This window comes from Tenrec ecaudatus, chromosome 5, assembly GCF_050624435.1.
Source record: "Tenrec ecaudatus isolate mTenEca1 chromosome 5, mTenEca1.hap1, whole genome shotgun sequence".
Taxonomy (NCBI): Eukaryota; Metazoa; Chordata; class Mammalia; order Afrosoricida; family Tenrecidae; genus Tenrec; species Tenrec ecaudatus.
This window is the reverse complement of record NC_134534.1, coordinates 71,875,462-71,890,640: the sequence shown is the minus strand read 5'-3', so window position 1 is coordinate 71,890,640 and position 15,179 is coordinate 71,875,462. Positions and strand designations below refer to the sequence as shown.

The window sequence follows — 15,179 nt, the reverse complement described above, 5'->3', positions numbered from 1 at the left end:
ATGGCACTATTTCCACAATTGTCTTAACTTTGCCCTTGATGACTAAAGGTCATATAAACATCAGTGTCAGAATGTAAGTGCTACATATTTTCTCTTGCTTTATTTTGCTCAACACATGGTATTTGAGAGTAAGTAAAGAAAGTCTTGCTACTAGGATTCAAGTTCAAGCATGAAACCCACTGCCATGGAGGCAATTTTGACGAAGGAGTTCATACATGCCTGGGTTTTTCCCAAACAAAATGTGTTTAAGCATGCTCCTGCAATGTCGATGCGGGCATTCGCAGTATCACACCTGACTTGCTCTTGGTAAAGTGCTTTCAAAAAAACCAATCAAAGCATTGCCTTCAGGTGGGGTGAGTGGTGGGTTAAAAGTCAAGGTGCAAGAAGTCAGCTTAAAATAATGACTGATTTTTAATTCCAACAACGGGGCAATCTTGGTCACTTTTCTCCTATGGACAAGGGGCCAGGCTGAGAAGGGTAGCGCTTATGAGGAAGGAGTTTGCAAGGGTGGAGGCGCGCTGGCAGCAGTGAGCGGTGTTGGATTGCTCACCGCCAGGTCAGCCATTGGAAACCAGCAGCAGCTGCCCCGCGGGAGAGATGCTGCGGCCTGGTACTGCTGTGAAGAACTCGAGTCTCAGAAGCCCTCGAGCGTCAGAGTCACAACTGGCTTGATGGCAGGGAGTTTTGTTTGGCATGGGGGAGAAAAAGGCCAGGAAAGTGGTGCCGAGGAATTTCCCCCAAAGACGATGACCTGCTTTTAGTTTGAGGTGAGCAAGGACTGTCCTGTGGGAATTCCACTCGGGAACCTGATCCCATGCACCCTCCAGCCCTAATTGTGCCCGTCAGACTTTACAAAGTTACCCTTAGAAAGGAACACAATTGGGTTCCCTGAGGCCACCAGCATGATGGCTCTGGGGTGGTGTGATGGGGCAGCGCAGTGGTTCCGGGAAAAGGTTGGCTGGCTAGAAACAAGGCTCTCAAACTGCACAGACCTCAAGGAGGGTTTGCAGAAAAAAAGGATCTCATTTTCATGTTTGTTTCGTAAAGGTTTCTACAATTGTTTGGCCCTAGACTTTGACTTGTATTTTTCTTGTATTTTTCTCTGTAACTTTGTATTTTTCAAGGGCAACAAAATACGTAGATTCACGGGTTCATTCTGACCATATGCCAGTGGCTGTTTCTGAAGTTCTGCTTTCTAACTGCAGGATCAGCCCAATGCACCACCGGATGGCCTCTCTTTACAATCGGTTTCCAGTATAAATGTGGATGAGCTTAGACTGAGAAATGATGAGCGGCTTCGAAGACTGAATGAACTGCAGAGTAAACCTGTTAACACAGGTAAATGACCGAGCTGGGTGGCCTGTCGCATATTCTGGACGCGCTCAGACCTGCATGCAGGTTTTCACTGGAGGCTGCGGGATGGATGTGGTAGAACAAACAGTGGCCACCCAGCCAAGCCAGAGTACAGGTTTGACTTCGGGCCTCCTGTCTACCAGAGGGGAGCCACTCGCAGTGGAGGCTGAACAGAGCCACACATTGCCTATTACATACAGCCACGCTTTGCTTTTCCTCAGGGCAGGTGCTGATCGGTATGGCAGAGATTGCCAGGAAGTAACTTTGGAGTTCTTTAACCAGCTATGTCAAGCTGTAGTGCTAGGTATTTTCACCTTTACCTTGGTTGTCTTCACCACGAACAAAGCAGCACAGCCTCAAGTTCATTTCTAAGTCAGTCTCTTCCCATTTCACGAGGGTGCTTTGACTGTTACCTTGCGACGCACCCACCGGACAGGCAGCAGGGTGAGGCCTCCTGCTCCAGCAGGAAAGAAGCTCCCCTGCCAGCCCTGCACTGCCCTTTTGCATGTAGGGCAACAATGGGGATTTCGTATTAGAAAGATCTGTATAATATTCTTAATACCATGAAGTGTATGACAAAAATTTCCCCGAGCCCACTACCTATGATACTGTGTTGAGATGTAATCAGCGTAGCAGACCTGATAAACTGAATCTATGACTTTTATCATACATGGAAAGATGTTGAATGAGGAAAGTAACTTTTTCTTTCTCACTAGGTAGCCTTTTTCATCTGTTCTGTATTAGCTGTTCACTTCCTTTTTCTTTTTAAAGCAATATTTTGTTTAACAGATAAGAGTTTAAATGGAGGGCAGACACAGCATTTAGTCTGTTCTTTCAGGTTTTCAGTTTCTAAACTTCATTGTCCTTTCAAACAGGCGCTTTTTGGTACCATGTGGATTGATTGCTCATTAAAATGATCGCACATGTCCCTTTGCCGGGCTAACGTTACTTCACAGACCAGCAGATGGGATTTTTTAAAAAGAGAAATTGGCATCACAGGGTAGGAAGACAGATTTTCCTATTATTCTATCTAACAATAAGTAGTAAAGTACAAGATACGGAAGTGGAGTATGATCAAGTTCATTAAATAATGAAACAAATTTAAAAAGCTACTTCTAGAGTGGAACATCACTTTCACTTGCCTGTTGGCTGTTACAGGTTGGGATTAGTCCCCAGATGTTTTGTCAGTTATTTATTTTTTTTGTGGTCTCCTGCAAGTTCCTCTGGGACATTGCAAAGTAAGATGGCCTCTACTGTGGGCACCTGCATGTCAGGTGACGCGTCCTTTTTACTACGGCCAGCCCTGCGGTGTCACAAGCAGAGTCATTTTCTGGGCCTGTAGCTACACCTCTAAAGTGAAGAGCTGGGTAAAGACGGGTGGCCAGGAGTTCAATTCCGTGGGGACTGCAGAGCTGTAATGGGTTGGACTCGAAAGCCTTGCTCAGTTTTCTTCCACCACCCCCCCCCGCCCCCGCCCCCGCCTGTCCTTTAGATGACGAGGGCTCATTGGTCGATCCTGATGACATCATGAAGCAAGTGGGTGAGGACAGCTCAGTAGCGACAGAGCCCTGGCTCCGCCCTGGCACTTCAGAAACAATGAAGCGGTTCATGGTAGAGCACTTGAGTCAAGAGCAGCAGCAGCAGCAGCAGCAGCCGGAGCAGCAGGTTCCTGGGAAACCGGGCACTTTTCACTGGCAAGGCCTGTCCACCGCACACGGTTAAAATAAATGTGTACTGGACCCGTGGTGCCTTTTAAGGTGAAAGGAATGTTAAACCTGAACCTCGACCACGTGCTCTTTGGCCCTTACCTGGAAGTTACTTATGATCAATCTGTAAATAAGGTGTAGTAGTTCCATGATGATGTATATTATGTACATAAATAAAATGCCACAATTATTGATGTAGAATTGTATAGGATTATTTTTGCAGTTTTGCCATAAATTAGGGTGGTAATGAACCCTTGGAATCAATTACCATATGTGCATTATTCTAAATTCTGCTTGTCCTTAAGACAAACGTGTCTTTACTTTAAAATCAAAAGTCTCTTACATGCACATTTGCCATTCGCTCCATTCAAAAGAAATTCACTTAGTAAATACATCTGTTGCAGCTGGGATGACTCCACTTGCTCTGTGAGTAGGGAATACAGTGTGCTAAGTTGTGGCCACGTCATTTATACTCAGTGTAAATGAGGGGAGCCCTACTTGATTTTATTCCCGTGAGACATGCACCAAATGTTACAGCTTCCTGCCTTCTTCTTGTGCCAATGAAGGCATTGTTTTAAGTTACTAATTTATATGATTTAACTATTTCTTAATAGAAATAAAATTTTATTTTCATTACCAATGTTGACTTCTTATTTTAACTAGAATTAAGGTTTTTAGAGCAGATGTTTAAGGCGCTAAGGTGGCACTGTGGTCTCAGCGTTGGGCTGCTAACGGCAGGGTCGGTAGTTCAGCTACAGCCACTCCGGTGAGCAGAGACAGGGCTGCCAGATCCAGTAAAGATCTATCGTCTCAGGAGCTGCTTGATGATAAAAGTTGGTCCTTATCCAAGTGGCCATGGTTACGGCCTCACCACCATCTAAACTGAACTCATGACTACAGTCAATTCCAACACAACGCGACCCCTGGATAAGGACTAACTTTTGTCATCACTCAAGTAGCACCTTTAAAACGAGAGATTTATTCAAATGCCGGGCAATCGTTTTACCGGGATTGTGGGCTTCACCACCGTGACAGCTGAAACTCTATCCCACTGACTATAATTCACTGTACAAGTAACGGCTACATTTTCAACAAGCGTAGTATTTCTCTCGACATTTTGAATTTCAGCTGCGTGTATCTTGGTACTAAAGGCTCTAACCATGGGCTTAAGTTTGTTCCCCGATATCTCTCTCTTCAAGCGAGGTGAAGTCAGTGTCTCCTTTAAGTGGGGATTGAGCCTGCGTGCTACGCCATCAAGTAAGAACTCCCGTTGTCTGAAGCTCTCATCTCATCTCATCTCTCACCTTGGGGCTGTGGTGCCTTGAGCTTGCACAGGGCTGTGACTTGGTAATCAGTACTGTCTTAGATCTATCATGTCTTTTTGCTCTTATAAAACATACCGTTCAGTGAGCTTGGAAGCGTGGAACGGAGACTACTGTTGTTCACATAACCCCGTTAAGATAAGTCTTTGCTGACATGTTCCACTTTCCTTTTCTAGCCTGTCGTTTCACGCAGCTTTAAGTGTGTTCCTAGGCACAGTATCACACTGAAAATCGCTCTAGAGGCACATTTAGCCCTTTCTCTCAACATGCAGGGTAATGAATATTCAGAATATTTAAAGAGCATAAATATCCTATGCTTAGAAAGAAGGGAGGGGTGAGAAATAGACAGAGCTATTGTCACAAGTTGAAAGAAAATACTGCAGACACTGGATTTCTAGTTTGGGCTGAAAGTAACCCTCCCATCAAAAAGAATCAAGGAAACAGGGGGGCTAAGGGGGTTATGCAGGTTGATTGCAATGATGAAATATTCAAAAACTTTATTGACCTATAACCTGATTAGAATATGCCAGATGAGAATCAATATTGTACAGAAAGTTGTACAGAATTATTTTACATAGAAAACTTTACATCTGTACCATATACATTTTATCCATCCGATAAATTTTCTACACCACTGTTACCATGGAATGCTTGACACGCTTGTCTTTTTAACCATCAGAGCACAATTCACAGTATGAATACATTTCCAGTAAGCTTAACCACCCCCAAACCATGCCAGATTTATTTTATTATATTCAACATTAAATTCTGTACAGAGTAAAATCTACATCAAGCTCCACCCTCCCTACCCCACCCAAAAGAAAAGAGAAAAAAAGTTACAGCAACCTAGATTTATTTTGCAGTGATTCAAGTTTCAGTCCATGAAAGATCATTATATTTTAATGGCTCATCTTTAAAAGCCCTAAGAGAAGCATATTACAGGTAGTTAGGTCAGTAGTGATATTTTCTACCATTTAATCTTTTTATTTTCTGTTGTTGGTCTTGACAAGTGTCTATCACAACAGCTTTAGGACATATTAAGCCCTCAGAATGATCACCCCCACCCCCAGCCAAAAGGGCAAAACCCCAAAGTCCCCGCAAAATAAAAAAGTTCAACCCAAACGTTTAGTGCATTTGACAAAATATTACGGGCATTTAGCAAAGGAATATGAAAATAAAGAAATAAAATAAAACAGTGCAGGATGAACTCTATAATGTTTGAGAGGTTTATATTACAGACCTGCATCTCTGTACATTTTTTTCACAGAAGGATGATTACCAGTATCTCAGGGAGCCTGAGTGTGCAAAAAATCTTCAGAATAAGAATACCACAGTTGCTAAATATCTTTACCATGAACAATAATTTCTTCTTCACCCCCTGTCCCCCCTAATTATAAACATTCTATCCTTCAAAATACAGCTCTCCTGAGTTGTACTTCTTGCAGAAGTTCAAATCTTTACAACTATAGTTCTTTGGGTAAGTTTCAAAACCTTCCACACCTGCCATAAATACACGGGGCCTTTCCCCAACACCACACAGTGAGTCCCATCAGTCACTAAGCGGGGCTGGAGTGTTGCAAGCATGACGTTATAGTTCTAAACCCATTTTTTTACCAGTAACCCTTAGGCAACGCAGTCCAGAGACTCGCAGCTCCAGAGTCCACTTAAAGAGCAGAAGAATGTATGCGCCAACGATAACACCATCACCACCACAAGGCAACAGTGCTCATCACTGCTTGCTTGTTCCAACTTCCTGCTGAGGTGGTTGTGATATCTGAAAAACGACTCCAATTCGCATAAAAAATCTTCTAAGAACAGCACGGAGTTCAGGAATCAAGTCAAATTGCATAATTTCACACAAGAGAGGGTAGTAGAATGATGCATGAGCTTTAAACTGGGGGGGGAAAAGACAATTCTTTTAGTCGTGCTTATCAACGAAAATCACAGCATAAATAAAACTGCCTTTAAATGCAAAGCATTTGGGCGGAGCATGGGGCTGCACTGACCTGTGGAAAAATAGTCTTTTCATGAAGCAATGATTTTGACCAGGAGTGTGGAAGACTGAGAAGTATGCAAAAGACTCACGACAAACAGCATGCCCCTACAGCTGCCCCTTCTTTTGAAAGCAACTTTGATCACATTTCCCTGACCAACATTAGGTAAATATTTGTTTCCCCCTGGATCATAAGCAGGTGCTAGAGGAGGGTTTTTAGGCAATCTGGGTTATTCGTACCCTTTGTGTACCTGCAGGAGCTCTATGGCAATGATGGTTATCTACTGGGCTGCAATCTGCAAGGTCAGCAGTTCAAAAACACTAGCCGCTCTGTGGGAGAGGACAGGGCTTTGTACCCCCATAGAGCGCCAGTTCAGAAATTCACAGGGCAGTTCTACTCTTCTTTTTGGGGCCACTTTGAGTCGGCATTGACTCAATATTGAGCAATGAGTTTGTTTTTTGGGGTTGTGTTAAAACTTTTAGATTTTGAGGAAGATTCTAGCTCATGTTGCAGTAAATAATTTCAGGACAAGGTAAATGCATTCTATATTTACACTTCATTTTTATACTTTGTCTCTATAACACTCTTCTGTGTCCTCCTTCTGCCTCTCTTCCTTCCTGAAGACACAGAGGTAGTGTGACATGCGGAAAGAGCAGCAAGGCTGGAGAGTGAGACGGGGTGGGTATGGGGGTGGGTAGGAGGCTTCTGCCATTTGGTTTCGACTCTATTAGCCTCAGAGTCAAATGGAAATGGAGCTGAATGCTCGGTTCTGATGTGGTACCGGCACTGCTCTACCTCCGCGGGCTCACTATAGACCCCCACCCCAAGTTTCCCAAGCCAGTTGAGATTACCTCAGAGTAACCCGAGTCTATTTAAGTGGTTAGGAGGCCTGGTGGTACAGTGGTTACACATTGGGCTGCTAACACTGAGGCCAACAGTTCAAAGCACCATCTGCTCTGCGGGAGAAAGATGAAGCTCAGGAGTTAGCGTCTCGGAAACCCACCGAGGCAGTTCTACTCTGTCCGACAGGGTCGCTGTGAGTCGGAATGATAGTAAGGTTCTTAAAATCTATGTAGTATTTTTTAAAAGAGTAAAAAAATATACTTTTGAAAATCTTAAAAAGTATGCATTTATATTTACAGTTACATGCTTCTATTTTTTCATTGGAAGCATCACAAAGTCTTTATTGGGTTAGTAAATTAATAGCAGTTCTTACTATATGATGAATGATTCCCATAGCTTATAGTCCAGTAAAGTCGGCCACACCTCAAGCTCCAATAGAGAACTTCCTGCCATCAGATCAATCCCAACTCAGTGACCCTGTAGTAAGAAGTACAACTGCCCTTGTGGGTTTCCAAGGCTGCAAATATTTTATGGGAGTAGAAAGCCTCTCTCCCATAGAGCAAATGGTGGTCCTGAACCACTGACCCTATGGTAATACAGCCTAACGTACAACCCACTGTGCACCAGGGCTCCCTAAACTCCAATAGTGGGTAAATTTTACTGTCAGACTTCAGCATCTGCAAATATGAAAATCAAAAAACCCAAACCCGGTGTTATCAATCTATGCTTCCATGTGAAAGGAAGCCTGGTGAAGCAGTGTGTAAGCGTGCAACAGCCTCCCCCCCAGGTCACGGTGTGAACCCAAGGGAGCGTGATTCTGTAAAGGTTCTAGCTTGACTCTGTCCTGCATGGTGAACTCAGTAGCAGTAGATGTTTGTATATACCTTCATTCCTATTGGTGTAAATTCGTAAACGATAGGGGCTCAGGATCATGTGGAGCTACAAGATATGCTGCAAGAATGATCAGGACCAAGGTACCCAGAGGAGAGCTCTGCGTGGAAGCTTGAGAGGGGGCGACACATTTTGCAATGAGGACTGGGGGGTCCTAATGGGGCTTCCAATGTGAGAAGTCCTCTGTGCTGTATTAGGAGCCTGGACTCCATGCTTGGGGCTATTACCCCATGTGCGAGGGTGTGCTGTACTACATTAATGGAGAGAAGGGTGGGATCAAGCTCTGACTTTAGTAGAGGGTGGGAACCAAGCAACCCCCTCTAGAGCAGGGGTCCTCAAACTTTTTAAACAGGGGGCCAGTTCACTGTCCCTCAGACCATTGGAGGGCCGGACTATAGTTTAAAAAAACTATGAACAAATTCCTATGCACACTGGACGAGTCGGCTGCTAAGCAGGATAGGCAGTGGCGGCAAAAACACCTGGCGAGTCAGATAAACGTCCTCGGTGGGCCACATGTGGCCCGCGGGCTGTAGTTTGAGGACCCCTGCTTTAGAATGTGTGGGAAGATGCTAGCTGGGGAATGCAGCTACTTGCAAACCCTTGGCCAAAGGCCAGCCCTCCTCCTCGTGGCAGAAGGTCATCACCTGCAACTGCGCACGAAGCTTTGGGAGGGACACACATGGAGTAGTGAGGGAAGGGGTCACTCACCTAGTGAGTCAGAGTCAAATCAACCCTTGCACTCAATGGGGTGACAGATCTTTTACTTCCTTACAAATGACTCGACTGTACTCTGCTAGAGGGTGTGACTAGACCCCCATCAAAGCCATTCCTTGATAAGTGAGAGTTCTCCCGGTTAGAAAGAGAAAGCTGAGGACCACGGGAAGAGCACGCCCAAGATCTCTGTCTGAAGTGGTGGGGCTGCCAGGACCAGACGCACCAGAGACTGGGGCACCGAGACTCTGGGGTACCTTCTCATCTGGCGCAGAGAGGCAAAGGCCCAGGGACCATGTAGATGAGAAACAGAACTTCAGAGAGTTATGGCCACTGGCTCAGGAGACCACAGACTATCCCTACTGTTTGCTGATTCTCATTTGTGGTAACCTATTAATTTCCCTAATAAATACCCTTAACCACCGAGCATTTTTTGTGAGTTCTGTGTGGCCACTGCAATGAATTATTGAATCTAGCATAGAAGTGGCATGCCGTGGGAGGAACATCAGAGGTTGGGGTCCGAGTAAGTAGAGGAGGATGGACAGTTGAGGCATATCCGTGGCAATAGGGAAGCCAGGAGGTCAGAGAGGACCCCTAGGCCGTTTACGGCAGGAATCCTGTAGCTGGTCAAAGTACCCTCAGGGATTCTGATCTCCAGTGGGTCGGGAGCATCAATGATGGGAGAAGCAAAGCTGTGTAAGCTGGGAAAACCAAGGTTGAGGGGCGGGACGATGGCCTCCTTGAGGCTGAACAAAGCATTGGCTTGCATCCTTTGCCCCTGAGAGCTCTCACTAGGAAGGAGATCAGCAACCCAGCGCGAGACTGCCTCAAATTCAAGTTCACAATGCTGGACAACCTAAGGAAAGATGCTGAGTGAAGGGGCCAAGAAGTCCAGGGCACTTCATACTTACCCTATTATCACTTATCTTTAGGACTTTAGTTAGGAACAAAAGCAGCAAATTGGTCCAAGCTTCTCGGTGGCTCTCTGACGTGAGAGTAAGGAAGTAGCTCAATGCTTCACTGCAGACGCTGCAAAAGAAGAGACTTCCTCGTCAACAGGCTGCACACCTGGAATACTACACACTGGGGACAGAAGCAGTGCGCAGAGTAACAGACTCCATCTGTTTACAGTAACGAGTTTCCACAGAAACACTTTTTGCCCTTCCATTAGGAAGAAAACCAAAGACAATAACATCAAAGTCACTGCTGAGCAGCAAGCACCCAGTGCCTGCTGTCAGAGGCTCGGCCTGACATCTATGGTTGTCCCTCCTCTGAGTGTGTGGCCTTAGATCCCTCTAGGCCACAGCAGTATTGCTGCTGACATGGGAAAACAAACTAGGCGATCTCTTCAGATCCTAACTGGACTCTGCGAACACGTGTTCCCCAAGTAGACACACAAATACACTGCAGAGAGATGGTAGCATTCTTTCTGAGTGGTCTACCCAATTCTTAGCATGAATTTCATTTTTTTAAAAGGACAAAATAGCCATGATGTTGTGAAATGAAATAAAAATAAGCACAACAGGCAAGTATTTTTCAAATTAAATGTAGGCATTCCCTTTCATGTCACCTGTGCCAATAGGCTATCTTCTGGCATTAAACAACCCTACGAACTATAATAGGCTCCCTGGTGGTGCTGTGGATGAGGGCACTGGACTGCTAACCTCAAGGTTGGCGATTCAAACCCACCAGCCACTCTTGGGCAAAAGATGAGGTTGTCTGCGTCGTTAAGTTTTACAATCTCAGAGACCTTACAGAGGGCTGATCTGAGCCAGAATGACTCTCTGGGTGGTCTATAAACTATCACAAGTCAGTTTGTTAACTGCGACAGAAACCTGTCTCCTCTACCCTGTAAAAGCAACCAGCTGTGTGATGCATGTTTGTTTCTAAGATCATGTCTACTTTTCAGAATCATTTTGCGGAGCAGGGTTGTCATGAGTTCCAATGAACGGCTAAGCCCCCCGAGGGCCAAAGGGCCCATGGCCTGTGTGGCTCTGCAACGAGCTAGGTCACAGTGCGTGCAGAGGCACCTGTGTCTGCAACTGAAGCTCAACTGAGATGCTTACTTTTTTTCAATTAAAAGATCCTTTTACTGGGGGCTCTTACAACTCTAATTACAATCCATACATCAATTGTATCGTGGGACCGGGTAACAGGCATCAGAAGCTCCATAACAAACAAACAAACAATAACATATTGTTGAAGACAATGGGGGTTAGAGCAGAGACATAAAGCCATCTGTACACAATGAAACATCCATCCACAGAGGGGTCACAGAGAAGGGATGAGTCAACCAGGGTGCAGCAAAGCACCGATGGAACACACAATATCCCTGTGGTTCCTTGAGCCTTCTTCACCCCCCACGATCATGACCCCAGTGCTGCTTCTCACTCTGGACTAGACTGAGCATGTACACAGGTATAGATAAAGAGATCAAAGCTCACGTAATGAATCGTCGTAATGATCAACACATAACCACACACCCCTCCAGGGGAAGAGCAATAGAAACTATGGGGGACAAGGGAGGTAGCGGTCAGTATAAAATATGAATAATTTATAATCTATCAAGGGGCAACAAGGGGGGGGCGAGGAGAGGAGCGGATACCAAGGGCTCATAGGAAGTAAATGTCTAAAAAGGCTTACTTTAACAGTCGATGCTGGACCTCTTCCCAGGCGCTGGCCCGGCCCTCATCCGTGTACATCCGGAAGAGGATGCGCAGCCCACAGGCCAAGCTGCTGGTTTCCTGCTTTAGAAGGTTGGGTTTGGACTTGCCTTTGAAGCCTGCAGAAAGGGCAGGATTTTGTGATGAGCTGGGAAGGCATCTTAGTAACAGCCTCTCCAGGGCACACTGTGCTTGTGTGGCTGGCCATGTACATAGCAGAGCCAGGATGTCCACCTTGGGGGCAGGGAGCACTCCACTGTGCAGGGACGGGGCCAGTGCACAGCCTGAGGATGACCTCTATGCTCACATTCCCTCCCACTCAAGCTGAGGACAAAGGGCATAAAACTACTTTCAGATTTGAGAACCCCCGTCCAGGGCTGCAGGTGCAGTGGCACCGGCACTGGATGACAGAGGAGCGAGTGCACAGACCAAGTGGGCAATCTGCTCAAAGGCATGGATGCGAAGGTCCCGTGAATGGAAAACGAGAGGACACTGGGCAGCTCATTGGAGTCCTAGTGGGCAGTAGGCTGCAGAAAGGGGGAAACTAAGCACAGGTCACTCTAGCACAAGCTAGGAGGGGCTGGTGCACAGTCATGAGATGTGCCAAAGGAAAGGCTGGTGCCTGGTGCTAAGGTCAGGTTTAAGAGGACGAACAAACCACAGGTGTAGGAGTTTTGAGTTGATGCTCCAAGAACCCCAACTCCCTTCTTTCTGGTGCCTGCCTTCCCTCTCCCAACACCGTTTAGTATCTAACAGGCACTGAATAATGATTTCTTAAATAAAAAACCCAACAATGTCAGTGTACCTCATTAACATAAAGTTTGTTCTTTATTTAAATTTTCTAACATATTCCGATACAAAGACCCTGTCCATATCCACTGTAATTCCTCCTCCAACATCCGCTTTTGTTTTAATGAATAACAGGCACGGCCAGGTGAACACACAAGAGCCATTCAAACAGTTGTGTCGGTGGTGGTGGGGGAGCCTTCCCTCCCCCCCACAGTGCTTCTATTTGTAAGAAGCCACCCTGTCATGCTGGCATTCATGTTAGGCTGCAGCCCACAAGGTCGGGAGTTTCTCTCCAGCTGCTCTTGGGGAGAAAGATGGGTTTTCTACTCCCATGCGGAGTAGCCTCAGAAACTCACAGGGCAGTTCTCCCCTGTCCTAAAGGGTCGCTATGGGTTGGCATCGACTCGATGGCAGTGAGGTTTTTGTTGTTGTTATCAATATGAAGGTCCAGACTGAGTACACCAGGTGAAGAACAATGGTGAAATCAGCCAACGCCAGGCTGATTGGCTGAAGGGAGAGAGGCCCATCCAGGCAGTTGCTGGACTCTGTGTAGGCTGCTAGACTGACATTAAAATGAAACTGTATACAGTAACATGAATGCACAGACCTAAAACACAGAGCAACGAATTCTGATAAGGGTACACATCTGCTGCACACCCATGACAGGTGAGGCTGAAAATGTGACACTTGCACAGCTTACCTGCTTTCCATAGAGCTGTCCTCTGTTCATTGTTCGAATTAAATGCTTTAGCAAATCTATGCGACTCTAATAAGCAGTCCAGTAACTTAAACAGCTGCTGCGATGTTAAAAAGCGGTACATTCCTTGGTCTTGAGTATCAACTCGAACATCAAAGTCCACTGCATCTCTCTGCAGGGAAACACACCACCACAGTGAGCACGAACAGTGAAAGCCACTGGAATAGAAACCCACTCACTCGAGAAAATAGAGAAAGGCCCACCTGTAGTTACTGTGCAGTCCAGTCTTCATTCCATGTACCCTGTCTACAGTCACCAGTCACCCCTTACCTCCTCAGTCCCCCCTTCCTCTGACCTGCCTCCAACAATCTTCACCCTTACTCAACCTCCCCTGGCCCCCTCCTAGCCCCACTGTTCCTCATCTCTGCAGGGATGCCCTACTCTTAATCAGCCCGGAGTCGGCGGACTATGACTATCATCATTCTTCTGAATAACTCCTCCTTCCTCTCTCCTTAGTAATTGGCTAGGAAAATTAAAGTCTGGTTCAATTCCTCAATACCCTGCACTCAGACAATAAGCCTGCCCTGTTAAAGAACTGTCTGGCTCGGCTCCTCTTTAAATCCCCAGGGCTCCGGGTGTTATCCAGTAACTGTATATTTCCCTAGTTCACTCTCCCGGGCCACAGACTCAGGCCTTTACTGCTCTCCTCAATACCTAATACTTTCTTCCAAACTCACTTGATGGGTGACTTTTCTTTTGATGTCCTTAATAGAAACTACCAGGAGACATCTCCTACAAGCGCCCAGCAATAAATGTGCTAATCTTCCGACACCCACACACTTTGTCTTCCCTGCTGCTGCCATGAGTGAACTACGCTTCTACCTAAGGCAGTCATGTGCTCTAGGCCCCATCCCCAGTCTCTGAAACAGACAGACTGCTCTAGAAAACAGCCTTCTCCCTTCTGTACTCAGTCTCTCTCTAATGCAAACTCTCACCAGTGATTATGCTGTAATGTAATCTCGCGAGGCCTGACAAATAAAGCAAAACAAAATACCCAGCTTTCCCGACCTTCTTCTTCCAGTTACAATCGACTTCGCTATGCTCTCACACTCTCATGCTTCTTGAAAGAGTAACTGATATTCTTTGCTGTCTTCACATCCTCTCTTGTAAAACTCATTATAACTAGGCTTCTGCCACCACTGCGCATGCACACATCTTATATGGTCACCAGAGTCCTCCTTAGTGTTAGGTTCCATGGTGCGTCTCGGCCTTCATAGGGCTGGCTGGAGCAACCTGGAGTATCTGATGGAGTGGGTTAGACCCCTCCTGTTAGCACAAGCCTTCTATGGCCTCTGGGAGGCTTTGTGTCCCATGTCTCCCTCAGCTTCCCTGGTTGGTTTCCAGCCTCTCACCGGGTGGCTATCACTGGATGTATGAGATAATGGTGGTGGGCCCAAGGACCAGATCTGGTCCTCTGACCTGCTCTAGACCATTTCTAGTCTCATGGTTTAAAATCACAACCTTAAGATGATGACCCCACCTCCCCACACCAATTAAATATTTTCTGGCCTCTTCTCTGAATCCCTGAATGTTTTATCTATTTTCTTACTCACACAAAACAGTAGCTGCCCACACACCACCTTACCTGTGCGGCAGCTAAGTTTTCTGCATCTTCTTTCTTACTCGTGGCCGGGAAGAACACAATGTTGTCTATAGTCTGGATGAGTTCCAGCTGCACAACACATTTAATCAACAGGGCAGCAAACAGTTTTTGTTCTGGAAATTCTGTGAGGAAACCCCCCAATGCACATGCAAACAAAAAATTACTTTGAATCCTCTTTAATTTCTATGACAGTACAATTCTTAGGTCACAATATAGTATATATGAAGGTAACTTGCACATACTAAACACGTTCAGGCACTAAACATTAATGACACTATGTAGGTACAGTTAAACCAGTATTTATAAGAACCTTAAGGGATCATTTAAAAAAAAAAACAACAAGAATATCCTACATAGTTTGGAAGGATGCATATGACCAAGAAGTTCTGCTATAAATTTAAAAAGAAATTTCAAATAATTTGTGGGGGGAAAATGGGGAAACCTCCCCAAAGTGCTAAGACAGTGTAAAGGAAGTTTACCCAATGAAAGTAAGCAATAGAAGACATATACAGTACAAACCCACAAAACTGAACTTACATAAAAAAGG

At 45.6% G+C, this 15,179-nt stretch overlaps 2 protein-coding genes across 7 annotated transcripts in view; one reads left to right on the top strand and one right to left on the bottom strand.

The window, feature by feature from the left end:
• The window catches only part of CSPP1 (centrosome and spindle pole associated protein 1), a 138,784-nt gene extending 135,165 nt beyond the window's left edge, over window positions 1-3,619 (top strand). For 5 of the 6 annotated variants that reach the window (XM_075549606.1, XM_075549603.1, XM_075549604.1 and 2 more), the window contains 2 exons: window positions 1,206-1,338; window positions 2,846-3,619. In XM_075549606.1, coding sequence (XP_075405721.1) covers window positions 1,206-1,338; window positions 2,846-3,075 — 363 coding nt within the window. In that variant the 3' untranslated portion in view covers window positions 3,076-3,619. Of the gene's footprint in view, window positions 1-1,205; window positions 1,339-2,228; window positions 2,354-2,845 lie in introns of all 6 variants that reach the window. The other variant, XR_012784501.1, reaches the window with a different exon arrangement.
• Window positions 3,620-5,217: 1,598 nt separating this feature from the next.
• Window positions 5,218-15,179, bottom strand: part of ARFGEF1 (ARF guanine nucleotide exchange factor 1) — a 120,026-nt gene continuing 110,064 nt past the window's right edge. Inside the window, exons 35-39 of the mRNA XM_075549601.1 lie at window positions 14,615-14,754; window positions 12,973-13,141; window positions 11,464-11,602; window positions 9,732-9,849; window positions 5,218-6,275 (exon numbers count right to left, since the gene is read on the bottom strand). Of these exons, the coding sequence (XP_075405716.1) occupies window positions 6,111-6,275; window positions 9,732-9,849; window positions 11,464-11,602; window positions 12,973-13,141; window positions 14,615-14,754 (731 nt within the window). The 3' untranslated portion in view covers window positions 5,218-6,110. The remainder of the gene's footprint in view (window positions 6,276-9,731; window positions 9,850-11,463; window positions 11,603-12,972; window positions 13,142-14,614; window positions 14,755-15,179) is intronic.